This window comes from Diabrotica virgifera, chromosome 1 (genome assembly GCF_917563875.1).
Source record: "Diabrotica virgifera virgifera chromosome 1, PGI_DIABVI_V3a".
Lineage (NCBI taxonomy): Eukaryota > Metazoa > Arthropoda > Insecta > Coleoptera > Chrysomelidae > Diabrotica > Diabrotica virgifera.
In genome coordinates, this window is record NC_065443.1 from 102,007,373 (window position 1) to 102,027,273 (window position 19,901).

The 19,901-nt window shown below is 35.7% G+C and overlaps 1 protein-coding gene across 1 annotated transcript in view; it reads right to left on the reverse strand.

Moving 5' to 3' along the window:
- Nucleotides 1–19,901, reverse strand: part of LOC114333210 (uncharacterized) — a 197,859-nt gene that overhangs the window by 12,728 nt on the left and 165,230 nt on the right. Inside the window, exons 16-20 of the mRNA XM_050660558.1 lie at nt 16,872–17,043; nt 9,011–9,322; nt 5,810–6,811; nt 3,425–3,628; nt 417–842 (exon numbers count right to left, since the gene is read on the reverse strand). Of these exons, the coding sequence (XP_050516515.1) occupies nt 417–842; nt 3,425–3,628; nt 5,810–6,811; nt 9,011–9,322; nt 16,872–17,043 (2,116 nt within the window). The remainder of the gene's footprint in view (nt 1–416; nt 843–3,424; nt 3,629–5,809; nt 6,812–9,010; nt 9,323–16,871; nt 17,044–19,901) is intronic.

A 19,901-nucleotide genomic window follows, 5' to 3' on the forward strand; every position in this document is an offset into this window, starting at 1 on the left:
AGAATTAGATTGTACTTTATTAAAGTTTTCCAGCCCGCTTATAATTATTATTAATTGGTCAAGATTAGTGCTGACCAGTACTTTTTTATATAATTTACAACTTTTTTGTTTTTTTTTATTTTTAAATACCCATTTAATTGACCTGGTTTTGCAAAGGTCTACATTTGAAAAAATTATTCTGGTGTAATTGTGAAAACGTGATAATAATTATAATTTAACTTCTGAGTTGGACCGTGTAAAAATTTTGAAACTACGTATATAAGCGATTCTTTCAAAAATACTATGAGTACGTATGGCCGCAGTACTACCAGTTTCTACAAAAGTAATCTTCCACATTTGTTTAGATAAATATAACCTTAGTACAGATAACTGTAGAAAATTAAAGAAATATATAAATATTGAAAAATATTATTTACCATTTGAAAACCTTTTATAGGCTTCTATTAACTCCAATACTCCCGGCCATTTAAACTTGGTGCAATCTTCTTTCTCGACCCAAATATTTTCCTTCGAACTTTCCAACTTCTCATTCTTCATAGAATTTTGATTCTGTACCAATATCATAGAAAGAGGAAGGCAGCTTATTCCAGTGCCTTGATTAATCGCGATGTTTTTGCAGTCTTCTTTTTTATCGATGTGCAGTGAATTAACTCTGTATTGGTGAACGATGGGCAGCTTTAAAATTGGGTTATCTTTGATCTTGTTATCGATCATATGTTCACCCTGGTGTGATTTAACAGAGGCCAATTTTTTTGTTAGTTTTTCAGTGTATTTTGTGACAGAGGACTCGCAGTTTCTCTTTATCCGGTCTTTCACCACTTCCGTCCAGTTCTTTTCCAAAGCTAAAAATGATATAGATTTAAAATGCAAGAAAAAAATAAAACTCATTGTTTTTAAAACATTTACATTTCATTGTTAAAGCAAAAAAAATCTCAAAGAACACTATTGATGATATTAGAACACACAACCCATACAATATGGTCATCACCATCCAGCCTTCTGCGTCAAAGTTGAACATAGGCTTCCAATAATTTTTTTCCAGTTCTGTAGGTGGTTTACCTTTGCTTCGTTTGTCTGCTTGTGGTCTGCTCACTGTAATTCTTTGGGTCCATCGCCTGGTCTGGACACATGACCCGTCCAGTTCCACTTTAGCCATGCTATGCGCCTTATGACATATATGTGACACCTGTCCTTATTTCCTCGTTTCTACCTTGTCGCTAACTGTCAGTCCAAGTAATGACTGTTATGGCGGTTTTACACTACATGGGCAGTTGAATGTATTATTATATAAAAAGAAAAATTATATAAAAAGTGGCAAGAAACCAGATCGGACATGGATCTTCAAAACTATATGGTCGCCAAAAAGGAAGCGAAAGTAGCAGTAGCAACAGCTAAAGCAGAAACGTATTCAAACCTATACGATCAACTTGATACCAGGGAAGGCGAAGCAAAGATATATAAAATAGCCAAACAGAGAGCAAAGAAAGCAAGAGATTTTAATCAGATTAGATGTATCCGAGATGAAAATAATAAAATACTAATTCACGAAAAAGATGTCAAAAAGAGATGGAGAAAGTATTTTGACAGTTTATTAAATGAAGAATTTGACAGACAGCCTGTGGAGTTAACGGAGACAGTAACAGCAATGGTTACCAGAATAACAAACGAGGAAGTGGCTCAAGCGCTTCAAAAAATAAAGAAAGGAAAAGCAGTCGGACCAGATGACATTCCTGGGGAAGTATGGAGAGCATTGGGGGAGATAGGAATAAGTTGGCTAGCAGGTCTATTTAATAGAATTATGGAAGTTGGACAAATGCCAGACGAATTGAGAAGCAGTATATTAGTACCTGTCTACAAAAACAAGGGAGACATACAACAATGTACAAACTACAGGGATATAAAACTACTTAGCCACACCATGAAAATATGGGAGAGAGTAATTGATAGACGGATACGTGAAGAAACCGAAATATCCGATAATAAATTTGGCTTTATGCGGGGCAAATCAACATTGCAATTTTCATTGTAAGGCAACTGATGGAAAAATACAGGAATAAAGAGACCAACGCTCATATGGTATTCATTGATCTTGAGAAAGCATATGATAGAGTTCCTCGAGAGATTCTGTGGTGGGCACTCAATAATAAAGGAGTCCCTGGCGAAGATGTAAAGATTGTTAGAGATATGTATGAGGGAGTAATGACTAGTGTTAGGACAGGTGTGGGAGAGACTGATAAATTTCAGGTGAAAGTAGGACTGCACCTAGTGCAGTCCTGCAGCACAAAGGTGCTTAGTCCTTATTTATTCTCATTAGTTTTGGACCAGATAACAGCGAAACTACAGGGCAGCATTCTATGGTGCCTAATGTATGCTGATAATGTAGTGTTAATAGGAAATAGTGAAAGAGACTTAGAACAAAAACTGGAACAGTGGAGACAAGCTCTGGTGGAAAAAGGTTTAAAACTTAGTAGGACAAAAACAGAGTATTTGGAATGTTCATTTAAAGATGGAGTTACTACAAATAAAATGGTATCTTTGGATGGTGAAATGATTGTGAAAAGCAATAGTTTTAAGTACCTAGGATCGGTATTAGAGAGTAATGGAGTAATAGATGGAGATGCATGCAGTAGAATTAGGGCTGGATGGATGAAGTGGAACGAAGCGAGTGGTGTGTTGTGTGACAGAAAAATTCCAATGAAGCTGAAGGGAAAATTCTATAAAACTGCCATAAGACCGGCTATGGTGTACGGAACTGAATGTTATGCAGTGAAAAAGAAAGAGCATGTGGCAGAAATGAGAATGCTTAGATGGATGAGTAGAGTGACAAAGAAGGATAAAATTAGAAATGAGTATATTAGGGGAAGTCTAGGTGTGGCACCAATTGATGCCAAAATGAGAGAGCATAGGTTAAGCTGGTTTGGTCATGTTCAACGTTGAGACGTTAATCACCCAATACGAAGAATAGCTGAAGTGCAGATTCCTGGAAGGAGTAGGAGAGGAAGACCAAAGAAGACCTGGGGGGAGACGATAAGGCAGGACATGTTGGTAAAGGAGATTAACATTGATATTATGACCCAAGATAGAATTGTGTGGAGAAATGCAATTAGGAAAGCCGACCCCGCATAGGGATAAGGCAAAGAGAATGATGATGGGCAGTTGAGTGTATGTTTTGTTTGTGTTTTCTAGAACTCGATAAACAAAAAACAAAGTTGAAACAAAACTTTTGTTTCCATTAAGAGGACTACAGTTTGTTCCGAGTTTTGCTTCTGTGTTCAGTCTTTTTCCACTGGTTGTGCCGAGGAAGTCAAAGTACAGTTTTTTCGTCAATAACCAACCAACATGTTAGAGATGAAGATGAAGATTTTTTTATTCTTAGTTGGGTGTGGTCGATACTGACTTGCATTATTGAAAATAGTGTACTCACTTTGTTTTCCCTCTGCAGACATCATCTTCAGCCCTAGTAACTGAAAGAAACACTTTTTGGCCTTGTAATTTTGCAGCATGTTTAACGTTAACGTCGACTTTAAAGGCACTGGAAGATTCAAGGATGTTATTTCATCGTCAGTTTTTTCTATGATGACACTGGGATCTAGCCACTTCCTTCTCTCCAGTTTTTGTAATTCTAAAACTAATGATCATTTGTATGAGAATTTAAATGACATAGTAGTTTATTAAACAATAAATGGTCATGACGTTTGCTGGATACAATATAATAATTATTAGATAACTTCATACCGCCTTAGAACTTAATAATGTTTAAAAGTTAAACAACTAAAAAATACCAGAAAACAAACAAATCACTCAAAAATATTATGTATACAAAGTTGAATCATTTAAATTTTTTCGGATGTTTCGGTTTCTGATAATTTCTGAAGAAAAAACAATTTCTCAAAAAAAAAAATAGAAAAACATGTAGGGGGCAACCCCCCTTTTCATTTAGATTGGTCGTACCAACTCAGAAACCTTCACGGGATTCATGCACAACAACTTCGCTAAAGGTCATCTCAGATGATCAAATGCGTAGTTTGCGATTTTATAAAGGACATACACGCAAACATTCATTTTTATTTATATAAGCTATGTTCGCGCTGGACATCCTGAATGTATCCAGAGGGAGAACGCCTGCGCATTACAAAATTGAGCGTTCGCGGAGGTCGAATCTTTCCCTCTGAACACCCTCCGGATTTTTATTTCGGTGTTCGAATAGCAATACAGAAAAAAGGTCTTGAACGTGTCCGGGATACCCTCTCGATGTTCGAGGATTTTGTTTCGGATTTTAAGTTCGCACAGGCGCACAAAATATTTGGGAAGAATTTTTTGACATTCTGTTCTTACCAGTGATATGGGAGAGAGGGGATACGACATAAGGGATGATTTTGTATTTACTAAATGGGACCACTTGATTTGACACTTTTGTGCTATATCCAATATGGCGACGGGCAGGTTATTATTTATATATTTATATAATATAATATAATTTTATAATTATATATTTTATATAGAGCAGAATATACGACCAAAGAGTTGTTCCGCCATATTGGATGGAGCGTTTTTGCGAGTGAAACCGAACCCATCTACTTCACCGTATGCCGCATCCCCTCTACTCCCACATCACTGGTTCTTACTCCCTCCAATTCTTAACCTAAAATATTGTTTTGTTAAACTTAAACAACTTGTAGATGTAAATTCTGATTTTTTTAAGTTTTGAAATTATGTAAAGTGTTGTATCATTTAAATATTCTTCAAACAAATTTTAATATTTTTTATATTAAATAAAGCTTTTTTAGTTGTTTTTGTCAATGTTTTCCATTTAGTATGTTTATAAATAAGTAGGTACCTTTTCTAGTATTATTATCTTATTACTTTTCATTCTATATTCGATAATTATCTATTACGGTAGTATTACAATAAATTGTACTCTGTTTTTAATTAATTTCTTCTATCTAGATGAGCTTATAAGTACCTACATATTCTTGTGGTTTATTTTTCAGTTTAATTTATGAGTTAAATTAGTCTCTCATTGAATATAATGAAACATAAACAACACATCAAACTTATTCTGAAACTATTTCTTGTGTCTTGTTATATTCCATTATTGTTGTGGTGTAATAAACCACAACACAATGCCACAACCAGCAAATTCAATACATATATATCAAAATTGGAAATTATTGCTTTACTAAATTATTCCTTCCGTCAGATAATGTTTAACCCCCAGGAAGTTAAAGGTAATTTTTATATCTAAATAACAAGCTGCAATTTCCAAGTAACTCAACAATCTTTTACTCTCTACAAAAATTTAAGCCGGAGTTCGGCGTGGAAATACCAAATTATATTGTCGAAATAATAAAGACGCTAATCAAATTTCTAACTTCTAAGAAAGGCATTGAACAGAAAGTTAAACCTTTGCCTGTTGCTGTTATTCTCTTTCTCTTTGTTGACATACAAATTTGTTGCAGTTGCATTTTTTGTTGACATTGATTTCGAAATAAGAAAGGGACAAGAAAAGGCTTCCTTCTCTAACCTTAATGTATGCAACCCGTCATTACATTACGAATCCGAAAATTGTTCGTGGAGCTAAAAATCCTGAACATGTCCAGGACGTCCAGTTTACGTTGACGCCTGCGCCTTGGAAACTAATCCCGAACTTACTCTGAATACGTTCGGGTTATACAGCGCGAATACTACTATAGATTTCAGATCGAGTACTTACATCGTAGACATTTATTATTACTCAAAAACGGTTATCTTAAACTACATAGATAGAAAAAAATGTTACAAAATAAAGCAGAAAAAAAATTATACTTACAATTATTCATTCTATGCGTTGTGAGGTTGAGTGTTTTTAAAAATTGCATTTTCTCTGGACGCGAATCCAGCTGAAGAGGCGGTCCGCTCTTAATAACAAGATCTGTCTCGGTTTCTTCATTTTCGCTATCCGAACTAAAAAAAGAACTGTCGCTATCGGACCAATCGGAATACCCATAAATCGTAACACCATATTCCACACAAACTTTATCATTTTTAATTTTCTTGATTCTCTTATTCTCCTTTTTCTTTTTTCTGTTTCTTTTCAGCGCAGCCAAATCAATTTTACTCAGTCTTTGACGTTTAGCTGCGATCGGCTTCGTGTTAATAGGTACATTTGGTATATTCAGTACGGTAAAAGTACACTCTTTCTTCTTTTCACGGCGTATAGTACGTATCGATGATTTTTTGTAAGTCGAATCAGTTCCTATATCCGACGTACTACCTCTTTCTACTATTTTGGGTTTCTGACTAGTTGCTTGAGGTAAAGAACTGTGAGTATCTGGTACCGCGGTGCTGGACTGCACCGGATAATTTGGGGATGGTACTGGCAACTGTGGACTGCAGGAATGGTTGGGTACCTTCTCGTCAGCTATTGGAGCGAGAGCGAGTTTCACGTCCGTATTATCGTGAAACAAGATGTCGTTGTTATTGACATTAAGTACATTAGTCGAAGCAATGACGTCTTCTGGCGATATCTCAATTTTATTTTCAATATAGCCTACACCTTCTATATTACCCACGTCAGAGGACTTATTATTATTATCTACACTAGCGGTTATTACATTATCCATATCAACCAATTTCTGTTTGTTATTGAGACGCAATTTTTTTGGTGTATCTATTGTATCGTGTGAGTCAGTTTTATTAGTTTCTCCAACAATGGATTCAATACTGAAATGAGTAAGCTTCTTTAAATTACCAATACCAGGTTCGTCCACATTATCTGAGGAAATATTAATTTTTTCTACTGATTTTAAATACGTAATCATAGACTTCCTGGCTGAAACAAATAGAAATAATTTTAGTTCTTAATAATTTTGTAACATAATTTGTAAAATAAAATACAAAATTAAGCAGGCGAAAGAACGATGGTTAAAAGAACAATGCGCAGAAATAGAAGAATACCAGAAAAGATATGATAGTTTTTAAACTAATTTAAATCTAGAAACCTTCCTTAATTAGAACCATTCTTTGTTAACATCCTGCATATCTGCCTTCTACTATACCTTGCCTCTGAATCGAAATAAAAGATAAATTGCCTTTCTTTCACTTCTACCTTTACCAATATTGTGAGTACTAAGAACCATTTCTTGTACCTTTTCCTATATGAAGGAAAACGGGATGTGATTGAATATTGTATAATCCTTTCCGTTTTCTATTTCGTCATCTCTTTGCCTTGTAAATAGTAGAAGGCAGAGATGCAGGATGTTAACAAAGAATGGTTCTAATTAAGGAAGTTTCTAGAGTTAAATTATGGTCTAAGAGCTAGCAACGTTTTCGAGCAACTATTTTAAGACGGCTGATTCTTTAATATAATATTCCCTATGCATCCTAGAACACCTTACCGGCCATCTGGCTACTGAGACAGGTTGCGTTCATTACTGCGCAGCGCACCTGTACAGGTAAATATATCGAATTTAAAATTATTTTAAGACGAAAAATTTTTTTGCCATTACTTTTTAAACATTATTAGAAATATAAATTATAACTGCCAGGCATTTCTGTGGTTGCTAAATATGCGCCAGACTCTATTTTTTATAAATAATAACTGAAAAATTTAAATCATTTTAGTATGTCTGAAATTTTAATATTATGTTATTTACACATAAATAAATGCAAAATTAGTTTGCCAGACATTAACTCGGTTGCAGTAATCAGCCAGATGGATTTAAAATCATTTAAAATGATATATATTTTCATCAAAACGTACGCTGGCTGTGTTAAGAAATAAGACAAACAAAAGATTCAGGTAAATATATTTGAAATTAGTTTAAGACAAAAAATTTTTTTGTCATTACTTCTCAAACAATATTAGAAACATGAATTATAATTGCCAGACATTTCTGTGGTTGCTAAATGCGCGCCAGACGCTATTTATTATAAATAATAATAGAAAAATGTAAATCATTTTAGTATGTCTGTAATTTTAATATTATATTAACACATAAATAAATGCAAAATTAATTTGTCAGACATTAACTCGGTTGCAATCATCAGCCAGATGGATTTAAAATCGTTTAAAATGATATATATTTTCATCAAAACGTACGCTGGCTGTGTTAAGAAATAAGACAAACAAAAGATTCAGGTAAATATATTTGAAATTAGTTTAAGACAAAAAAATTTTTTGTCATTACTTCTCAAACATTATTAGAAACATGAATTATAATTGCCAGACATTTCTGTGGTTGCTAAATGCCTGCCAGACGCTATTTATTATAAATAATAATAGAAAAATGTAAATCATTTTAGTATGTCTGTAATTTTAATATTATATTATTAACACATAAATAAATCCAAAATTAATTTGCCAGACATTAACTCGGTTGCAGTAATCAGCCAGATGGATTTAAAATCATTTAAAATGATATATATTTTCATCAAAACGTACGCAACTTTATCGATAAGATCATTTTCTTCAAGTGTCACAATATCTTCATCTTCCAATAAATGACTATTTTTATGCATAATAACTTTTTTCTTCTTTTTTGTTACAATCTTAATTTGCTTAAAATGTTTTAATATTTTTTCTTCAAGCTGATTATTTGTAATTACATGGACATCTGCATCAGGTTGAAGTGTTAACTCTTCTTGTAATTCGTCGTTGTACGTGTCACAAAGAGAAGCTAATAACAGATATTTATTTTTTGCTACTACTGTTTCTTCAATTATGGACACAATTTTTTTAAAAATATTCATGTGAATATCTCTCACATTGTGCCAGGAGGTACGGGTAGTATCAGACATAATTTTTTTATATTTATTTAAATATTCCAATTCACATGAATGATGATAAAAAATTAAACTATATAAAACTCTACTATCATTAATTTTTTTAATAACTCCTGATTTTGTAATTTTGTTACCCACTCTGTTATTTTATCATATATCTTAACATCATTACAGGAATGTAGGATTTGTTTCTTACACTTCAATTGTTTTCTATCTTTTCCACAATAAAAACATATTCTTTTATTACCTGTGTCTGTTGACTGATGACCATCAATCGGCGGGATTTCAGGACAAAAGTTTGTTTCTTGGAAATTTGAACTGGTACATGAACTTGAAGAAGCCTCGTCATATGCCACTGTTTCACTTATACTAATTGAAGTTTTTGGTAATAATGTCTTAGAACTAGATGTATCAGAAAAACCGGTCGACGATAAATTGGAAAATTCATCACTATCTAAAACAGTGTCACTCACACTTGACAGCGAAGAACTTGATGTATGACGAAGATTTGACAAAACTGAATTAATGTCAGATATGTTACGATACTTAGCCATTAAGGCTGCAAAAGAATTGTAACATTTTTTATGGTATCCATCAGTGGTATTCACTTGGTCCGGTAACTGTACATTATTATATTTTAAATTGTATTTCGCACTCAAAACTTCTTTACACTTTAACAGTTTTTCATCCACAAAAGTTATTATATTCTCGTTTTTTTCCTTGCAAAACACACATTGTATTTTATTTGCCATTATATTGTATCACAATTACTTTTCACTAAATAGAAACTCGACAAGAATCGTTAACAAACTGTGAATTTATTGCGACTGTGACTGGCCATCTTAATAACATGTGCGGACAACATTCACCCCCGAAATTGTCGTATCTTTTGTTTGTCTAGTTTCTTAACCCAAGCAGCGATCGTTTTGCTGAAAATACACATTATTTTTATGATTTTAAATCCATCTGGCTGATGAATGCAACCGAATTAATGCCTGGCAAATTAATTTTGCATTTATTTATGTGTAAATAATATAATATTAAAATTTCAGACATACTAAAATGACTTACATTTTTCAATTATTATTTATAAAAAATAGCGTCTGGCGCATATTTAGCAACCACAGAAATGCCTGGCAATTATAATTCATATTTCTAATAATGTTTAAAAAGTAATGGCAAAAAAATTTTTCGTCTTAAAATAATTTTAAATTCGATATATTTAAGTATACAGGTGCGCTGCGCAGTAATGAACGCAACCTGTCTCAGTAGCCAGATGGGCGGTAAGGTGTTCAAGGAAGCATAGGGAATAATATATTAAAAAACCAAGTGTCTTAAAATCACTGTTTTCCCGACGTTGCTAGCTCTTGGTCCATTAGTATATATTGTTAAATAAGTTTTATGGGGAGAATTTAGAGAATTAATTTTATGTCAAAGACCACGACGTAAATTTTCATCGCCCTGTATATAGCCAAAATTTGTAAATAATATGATTTAGCCGTAAGCAGTGTTTCGTGGAAAGAGGAAATGTTTGGTGGTAAAGATTCTACGAACGGACTTATATAAATTAAACAATGAACTAAAATACGGTCGGATTAGAAAGTGAATGTACTCGTGGTTGGAGTAGACAATATGTTTCTAAATGGTTTCCTAGAAAGAAACGACGATAAACAATTTGTTTAGTTTTAGAATATACAGTGTTTCTAGGATATAAGAAAAAATTAATTTAATACCTCCTGGAAATTTGACAAGACAGAAAATTTGTATACAACACTATTTATTCTTAAGAAAAGAAAGTAGGGATGTAATGTGTAGAGAGAATGCTTGTGATTGGCGAAGAGATTTATGGAGGGCGAAGAGATTTATGGAGGGAGAAAAGAGTGGTTGAGTCTCAGATTGATGAGGAAAAAAGTTTTTACTGTGTAATTAAGATCGGAAGGGAGCAGTCCAGTTTGAAAATTAGTAATTTTGTGTAAAGTGGTGAATTTGGTGGCCGTGTAAGCAGATTCCTGTTGAGACGAAATCGTGATCGAGTCGAAAAGTACAATCTCCTAGCCGGTTTGTATCAATTTTGCACAAGATATCGAGCTGAGAGAAAGAATCTTGGAATTATAAAGATTGATATTGTTTGTATCGAGTCGGAGACTAAATAGAGAAGAGATTTCGAGCGAGAGCTGTTTTTGTTTATGAAACAGTTTGGAAGAGAAAAACCGTAGCAGCATCCGAGGAGCACGTGTGGGAGAACCGAGGACAACACAATCCATGAGAAGAAGTAAAGAAGATAAAAAAGGTTAGTCAGATTATTTGTGAAAAGGAGAGAATTGTTGTATATTACATACCATATTTGTTTTTTTGTCAATTTAACAGTTTTTACAGCATAATTTATTCATTCATAAATTCACAGAAGAGATAAATAATCTATTTAAAAGGTAAATGAAATATAGTCTACCAAATCATTTAAATGAAAATTTGTTAAAAGAAAAAGGAGATATGTAGTAGAATTAAAGATTAATTTTATTAGATAAGAAAATTTTGACAACAGAATAAAGTTTACATTTTGAATCTTATATCTATGGTATAGTACAGGGGTGGCCAAACTGCGGCTCGCGAGCCACATGCGGCTCTTTGAAGGATTACTTGTGGCTCTCGATTGTACCCGAGTTATTTTTCAATTTTGTATTAGATATGATTTAAAAAAATTATTATCGTTCCATAATATGTGTTTCAAAATGTCTTTTAATTTACTGACAACAAACATGAAAGACTTTGTAACAAATTCCATTTCCATCCAAGATAAGAATGATCGACACATCGAAAACTGCGCAAACGAACATTACATAAGAGTGACGCAATGTAAAAGTCAGTAATCAACCGAATCCAGACCGATTTTTGTATAACTCTTGCTACAGATGTAATTTGTAATTTGTATTACACATTTTGCATTTAAGTCATTTTACTCGACTTAGAAAAAAATTGTTACCATATTATACTAGAAAAACTTAACGAGTAGGTATATAAAAAAACCGGAAGGAATATTGACCGAACTCCAAAATAGATTTGAAGACTTAAAATATGTTAAATCGTCTCTTCATTTTTTTCCGTTTTTATTTGAAATGAACATAGTTCATAAGGTGAATTTTTTATTATTACCAATATATGACCCAAACAACATCTGGAGAATTAAAATTAATAGAGACGCAAGAAGATCAAGCTCGAAAATAAAACTATAAGTCGACTACTACTACTACATTGTTTGATTTGCTTGTCTGGATAATGTTCAGAAGAAATGCGTTTGAGGTGAATGTATTGTGTTGGCAGCAAAAGCAAACAGTCCGAAAAACACACTGGGGCAAGCGCCGTGTCCTGGTGTTCTTGGATCCTGGGTTATGCCGGACGGTGGTGTCCAGAAGGCTAAGAAGTCAACAGAGAAGAAAGTTTGATGGATTGTTGTTGGTTCCATAGACATTTACGTGTACTGTCCGTGCTTTGCTCTCGACCAGTCTCCCTAGAAACCATTGTACAACGACAGGCGAACCTGCGTCCCTCGTCGGCGGTCAGGAGGTGGCTTTGAGCGCAGCGTGGACAGTGTGCGTTCGAGTGGAGAAAATAGTTGCGGCTATTTTCTTGGGACGAACAGGTATAATTGTGCAATGAAGTTGGGAAACCGCAAAAACCAACTTCTCCCTGTTCGGGGTAGGGAAGAGGAAATGTTAGAGGTGGGTACGGTAGGCTAACGGGGTAGCCTCAAGGATGTTTTCGTACTCCACCGGGAGTTCGTCCATGCATGTTTGCATTAGAGCGGACGGTACATGAATCTTTTTGCGTTTGGGCTTTCGGTGGAGTACGTGGCCGGAAGATGAACAGGAACATTTGAGAGATTCTTGTGTGTCGGAAGGGGGGCCGTTGATTACTTTGATTGTGAAGTTCCTGTTCAGAGAGTTTATTCTCTCGGTGATTTTGGGGGTGTTCGAGATGTTATGGATTTCGTTTGAGGGATATCGCCAGTGCTCATAGTTGCATCTACGCAAGATTCTACGTTCTGCTCTCAACAACCTCTCTTGTTTTTGTCTTGAACAAAGAGAGTAGATACATGATTTGTACTCCATGACGGGTCGAATAAAGGTCTTGTAAGTGTGAATGAGAGTATTCTTGTGTGTCTTGCCAATTTTTCCCGAGAGAGCGTTGAGAAGTCTGGCCCTGTTCCTTACCCTATCTAAAGTTGCCTTTAGATCTGCGTCCCAGTTGAGAGTCCTGGTAAACAGTACTCCCAAATAGTTCGCAGTCGGGCTAACAACAAGCCTTTCTCCCAACAGTCTCAGTGGATATTGGTCGTCTTCATTGCGTATGATTCTATTTGACACAGAAGGGGCGCGAAACACAATTGTTGTTGTTTTGTTCGCGTTCAGCGTGACTCTCCACTTACAACACCATTCGCCGACGCCGTCCAACAGAGCCTGGGCTCTTCTGAAGAGGAGTCTTGGGTTGTATCGAGAGGTTGTTGAGAGCAGAGTCGTGTCGTCTGCATAGAGAAACAGCCGAGTACCTGGGATATTTTGGTTAGTGATGTCGCTGTTGTAGATGATATACAACAGCGGTGCTAGGACTGAACCCTGGGGAACTCCAGCTTGTGGAGTGAAGGGGGTGGACCTTTGATCGCCTATTTTAACTCTGACAGTACGGTTGTGGAGGTAGGAGTGTACAATTTTGGTAAATTGCAATGGTAGCCCGATGTCCAGAAGTTTCCGAACAAGCCCGTCGTGCCAGACCTGGTCGAAAGCCTTCTGCACATCCAGAAATGTGGCTATGGCGAATGAACCATCGTTGATGGTTTGAGTAACTTTGGTAGTGAAATCTATTAATGCATGTTTAGTAGATTTACCTGACTAGAATCCGTATTGGAATTTTGGTATGATATTGTGGTTTTCGAGAAAGTTATTGAGCCTCTCTTTTAGGATTAGCTCAAGAACTTTACCCAGAGTATTGATTAATGAAATTGGTCTATAGGATTCCACGTCGGTTGGGGGTTTGCCTTTTTTCAAAAGCATGATGGTGTTGGCCACTTTCCAAGGAGTAGGAAAGTGGCTGTTTTTGAGACATGCATTGAATATTTTAATTAGAAGAGGAATGATACTCTCTGGAAGTTTTTTGAGGCACCTTCGGTTGATGCCATCAGGTCCGGGAGCGCTGTTTTTGCCGATTTGGCAAAAGCTCTCCGTTTCCCTGTCTGTGAGGGGGTCCATGATAGGATCATAGACTGGAATGTAGTGGTTGAGAGTAACATTTACAATGTATTCTGTGTTGAATTTAAATATGCGATCAAAGTTCGGGTTATCTGGAGTTTGAAAATTGTTTTGAAGCGAATTTCTGAATGCTTCGGCTTTCCCTTCTGGGGAATTGATTATGTGATTGTTGACCAACAGATGGGATGGTTGAGATATTTTTTGTTTTGTTAGGACTTTGAATTTTTGCCAGAATTTACCTCCGTCTCTGTAGTCCAGTTTTGAGGTAGCATCTTCCCATCGGCGAGCCGTTAGGACAGATATCTCCCTCTTTATCCTGGCACAGATCCGGTTGTACTCTGTTTTGATTAGTGGGTTTTTGTTGGCCTTGTATTGACCTAGAAGACGTCGTTTTTGTTGGATTTTGGCAATGATGTATTGTGGAAGTGCCGGTGATGTATAGGTTATTTGTTTGAGTGGAATTGCGTGCGTGATCGCCTCAGTGATGAGGTTCTCAATATCGGTTGCACTGGTGTCGATACTATCGTTAGTATCGAGTTCGCCTAACATAGGGAGATTTTGTGTGATGAAGTTTTGGAATTCAGTCCAGTTAGCGTGACGATAGTCTCTTATAGATCTTGGAGGGTTTGGTTGTTTTGGAATTAGCATGTCGGTGTCGACAAGAAGAGGTAAGTGGTCTGACGTTATTGAATCGCCTATGTGGCATCTATCCCCGAACCGATCCAGAATGTTACTAGTAACTAGGATGTGGTCGACAATACAGGCCCCATTGGCGTTCATAAACGTGAATTCAGTGTTGGTGATTCTTGAAATGGGAAGGTCTAGTAGATAATCCGTGAGGCGGATGCCTTCTGGGTTTTGACGGTGATCACCAAACTGTGTGTGTCTACAATTTAGATCGCCCATTAACACAGCTTTGCCGAGCCTCGAAAAGTACTCTAGCAAATGCCTGTTGAGTGGTTGATCCGGGTGTTTGTAGTAAGAGACTATCGTGAGGGTTTCGTTATTGGGGATATGCACGTCAATTGCCAGGAAGTCCACATCAGGTGGACGAAAATTTTGTGGGAATGTGTGTGTGTTGTGCGGTATTCCGTGTTTCACGAGAATACCATTCCCACGTGAAACCTGACAGCGGCTTCGATGGATGATCGAATATCCTGCGAAGTGTGGATCGTTTTTCGACAGAGTATCTGTGAGTGCGAGGATCTGGATGTTATGCTTCGACAGGATATTCTTGATGAGGGGTCTCTTTTTGGAGAGACCCTGACAGTTGACTGTGCCTAGGGTGAAATCCATAAAGGGAGGGTTTTAGTGGTTGGAGCGGAATGTCACCGTGACATTGCTCCCGTACCCGTGGACCACTGTCGAGTGGTCGTAGACTTGGCTAATTAGATTAGCCGTGATAGCAGCGATATGTTCGCGAAGTTCGGGCAACAAGTTCAGCAACAGAGCAGTCTGAATCGACAAGATGTTCTTTGTTTCTGTTGGGAGTTCGAAAGGGGGGAATGATCTTTCGATCGTTAGTGGCTGTATTTCGTGTTGGGCGGAGGGGATGGTGTGTCTTTGTGGACACTTGTTGGAGTATGCGGGGTGGTCACCGCCGCAATTCGGGCATTTGGGTTCCTGCTGTTTGGTGCAGGCGCTGGATTTGTGGTTGCCGCCGCAGTGGGGGCAGACGAATGCTTTTTGAGGGTATTCGTCGATGGAGTGTCCGTTAATGCAGCATTTGCTGCAATATTTTGGGGTGGGGATTGTAGGGTCGGAGCCATGAGGAAGTTCGGCATTGTAGATTTCACCATCTAGAGTTATGCCATAAGTCGACGCCGAATACCGAATTTTGGAAAGTACCAGAATCCAAGAAGGTATCATACCCTAAAAAAGAATGCTTGTCGAATTATTTCCATATTAGGAACAACGTACTTGTGTGGACCATTTTATTCCATTTTATAATTCGTGAAATCCTAACACCGATCAATATTACCTAACCAGCATCTAAAAGAATTACTGAGAAGTCACATATTAATCACCAAATTCTAAAGAATTATCAAAAGAAGGAAAACAAAAATGTAATTAAGTTTAAATATTTCGTAATTGTATTTCGGTTTTCAGTAAGTAAAAGTTCTGTTAAAAAAATTGTAAATACCTTCTATACATAGATACTTTTTGAATAAGTATTTTATTGCGGCTCGCGAAAAACTTCAACTTGTGAAAAGTGGCTCGGACTATTAAGAAGCTTGGCCACCCCTGGTATAGTATATAAATAAATATTATTTATAAAATTTATATGAATTTGAGTATATTTATTTTCCCTGTTTTGTCCTGGATAAAGTAAGCAACGAGAAATACTATAAGCCACAAACTAAAGGTGATACATTAAAATCAATTAGCCCTGAGAATATTTTTTATTGGAAAGTTTTATTAAATTTTGGTTTTGTTTCCATGAGTAGTAATTGAAATAATTAATTAATTAATTGAATTAATAAGATGCTGATCAATCTCACAACAGAGAGAAAATACAGAGCATAATAATATATTATTTTTAATAAGAATGTATTCTGTATCTGAGACCTTCCTACTTTCTATTTTATTTAATAGATGTCACTGCAGCGTCTTCGAAGGGAGTTTCGATTTATCTTTGAAATTCCCTTTAAATAGGCAATTCTGTTTTGTGTTGATTCAGAGGCGGGTAGGCATCTGTACTGACGACGGTGATACCAGAAACAGCGCTGTCTGCAGATTATACCCTGTCTCTGAATCGAAATAAAACATAAATTGCCTTTCTTTCACTTTAAAAAATTGTAGTTTTCCTACCTGAATTTAAATTATTCTGGCAGTTTTGTACGGCGATAACAGAAGGTCAGGCAGTACCTCCTACATCCCGAGGCGGTTCTGTCGCTTTCACATCAGAACTAACATCCAATTTATTATTACTATTGATAGGAGTGTTGGCTACTGAGGCCGATTCGTTTAAATGAAGAATTGCTTCGTTAACCGATGGACTCTTGGATTTTGGTGTAGGCGTACTTGGTTTTGGGGATCCCTGTTGAAAAAATAAATCGTTTAATATTAGGTTTGTTCTAGCACAGTCAAACTAGTCAGAAACCGTCAGCAAACAGTTGGTCAGTGAGAGGACATAATACAGTCACGAGTGCTATCCCCTCTACTCGCGCTGGTTCACTATTCGCTGATGGTTTCAAACCGTTTGAAACTGATGCTAGAACAAACCTATTATTTTCAATTAGGCAAAAGTGCCAAAAGAACAGAATACTTTCGAGGGCAAAAATAATGTGACTCAGTGAAAGAGGACATTATGTTTATCCAATTATCAAAGTAACAAAATAAACAATAGAGTAAAAGAAATAATAAATCCAAAGAATTTAACATATGTAAGAATACTCAATCGTACCACGCTAATGCGATAATACAGTATACTCTTTCTATAACGAACATCGGTATTAAGAGGTTTCGCTTATAACGAGGTACATTAGGTGTCCCATGAAATTCCTATTGAACTACATATAACCCTCTATAACGAGGCATATTTGGTTATAACTAGGGAAAATGAGATCGAAGAATATGTTTCTTTACTTGGTTTTAGCGCGGTAAAGGCTATAAATAAATACTCAAGCTGCCTGTATACAGAAATGCCTAAAATCTATGTGTTTATCGAGGCCAGTGATGTAATAAACTCCACCGCCTGTCAACTTCTTCCTCTTTATCTACCGACTCTTTTTCAAAGCGCCATTCAAACAACATTTAGCATCTTATAGTGCTCAGAATGGCTTCACTCTAGGAAGTTAATGTCTTAGAAAACAACATATTCATATGAATGCACAATATTATTGTTGTCTGATATAACGAGATCGGCTTATAACGAGGTAATTAGTCTGTCATTTCAGTTCTCGTTATAGACGGAGTCTACTGTATCTACTAAAACAATAAAATCATTATCACCATATACCTGACTGTTCAACTTTTTTCCAAAAGGCTCGGTTCTATCAATTTGTTGTCCAGTGGAGTATTCATTTTTTGGATATCTGAGAGGTTGTTTCCACAGCATTTTGGGATGTCCAGTTAGCCTTTTGCCTGTAGGAACCTCCCCCAAACCAGTTTTCGAGATATTTGAAGGTAAAAATGAAGGGGCACGACAAATTAAATCAAAATATCCATGCCGTTTCATTTTCAACTTCAAATATCTCGAAAACTAATGACTTTGTCGTTGCTAATGAAGAGTATATTATTTACATAGAAAGTAATGGAGAATCTAAATATTGCACTAAAATAGTAATTCCGCCAGTGACGTAGAATTTGGGAAGGGTCAACGATTCTCTATCCCTTGTCGTACGCCTCTGGTAGTAGTCAGAAACGTTTGTTTAGCATAATTTCATGGGGTGTACAGTACCTACACCTACACTTTCTACCAAGTATCACAAGGATATTTCAAATACTTTTAACGTAATGGGTAAAAATAGTTATTATATTATTAAATAAAACACCCTGTAACTCAGTAACGAGCCATATTTTATTTAGGTGATCTGGGTTAAATCTTAATATTTTGAGTTCTACCATTTATAACTCAGAGGTTGGACATTCTTAATGAATCATCCTGTAGATCATCCTAGAACCCGGTTTAGCTCGATTTCTGTCTAGTTGTTCTTTGTTCTTATTAACTTCTTTGTTTCTTGCCCATAGTAATACATTTGTTCTTATTTTCGGTTGTTTGTTGCTGTGATTACATCTTTCTTTATTACGTGTTTATTTCTAATTGATTTCGACATTCCTCGTCTTACCATATTGTTTCTTCTTTCTTTTACTTTTCCAAATATCTTACCAGCCGGTTTGTTGATTATTTCAGAAGTTATCTCATAGAGTTTCTATTTTTCATTTGTGAGCTCAGGGTTTTTCAATTTGTTCTCTTTTTTGCTATTGTGTCTGACTCGTCAGTGCATCAATGTTCCGTTGTATTCTGGCAAATATAAATATTGATATTTATACAAACATAAATATTCTGACAACTGTCAGATTCAACTAATCGTCAAAATTAAGACGTCAAAATTAATGACGCACTGAAAGAATGGTTTAGGATAAACAGTAATGTGGCCTAAATATTAACACTTCTGCATTTGTAACTCGTTGGATATTTTCAAAATCCTTCTATAACACCACATCTCAAATCCTTCCAACTTCTTTATATTATCCACTTTTATTGTTCCGCTTTCCATGTTATACAACAAAGTCGAGAACACATAGAGGCTCAAGGCTTTTATCCTTAGCTCCAGAGGAAGGTCTCGATTAACAAACATTTTTTTCATTTTTATAAATGCTTGTCTTGCAATTTCAATGCGTGTCTTGATTTCTCTACCTTGGTCATTGTTTTCATTTACCTAGGCTCCCAGATATTTGTATTGTGTATTGTTATTCACTCTTTCTACTTGTTTTCTCTCGATACTTCGAGGCTTCCTACTGTATGTTGCTTAGAAATAATCATGAACTTGGCTTTCTTGACGTTCACTTGTAGTCCATATTTTATACTGACCTAATGTAATCTATTTACGAATCGTTGTAATGCTTCTAGATTGTCTGCAAAAATAGCGGTGTCGTCTGCGAATCTTGTTGTTCAAGATTTTTCCGTTTATTGATATACCCCGTTCTGTTGGTTGACTTTATTAGCATATTTTTAATTGCTGATTTGCTTTTGACTATTCTCAATAGATACACTGTATACAGTAAAGTATGCATACCAATATTGTAGATTTTTAGCTTGGTTCTTCGCCTACTTTGGCATTAAAGTAACCACACAGTCCCAACATATCCTGTTGTAAAACAATAAAATGTATACACCTAAATCTTAGGTATATAAATACAAGTATTCTAATGCATGTGATCCAAAGTTCTAGT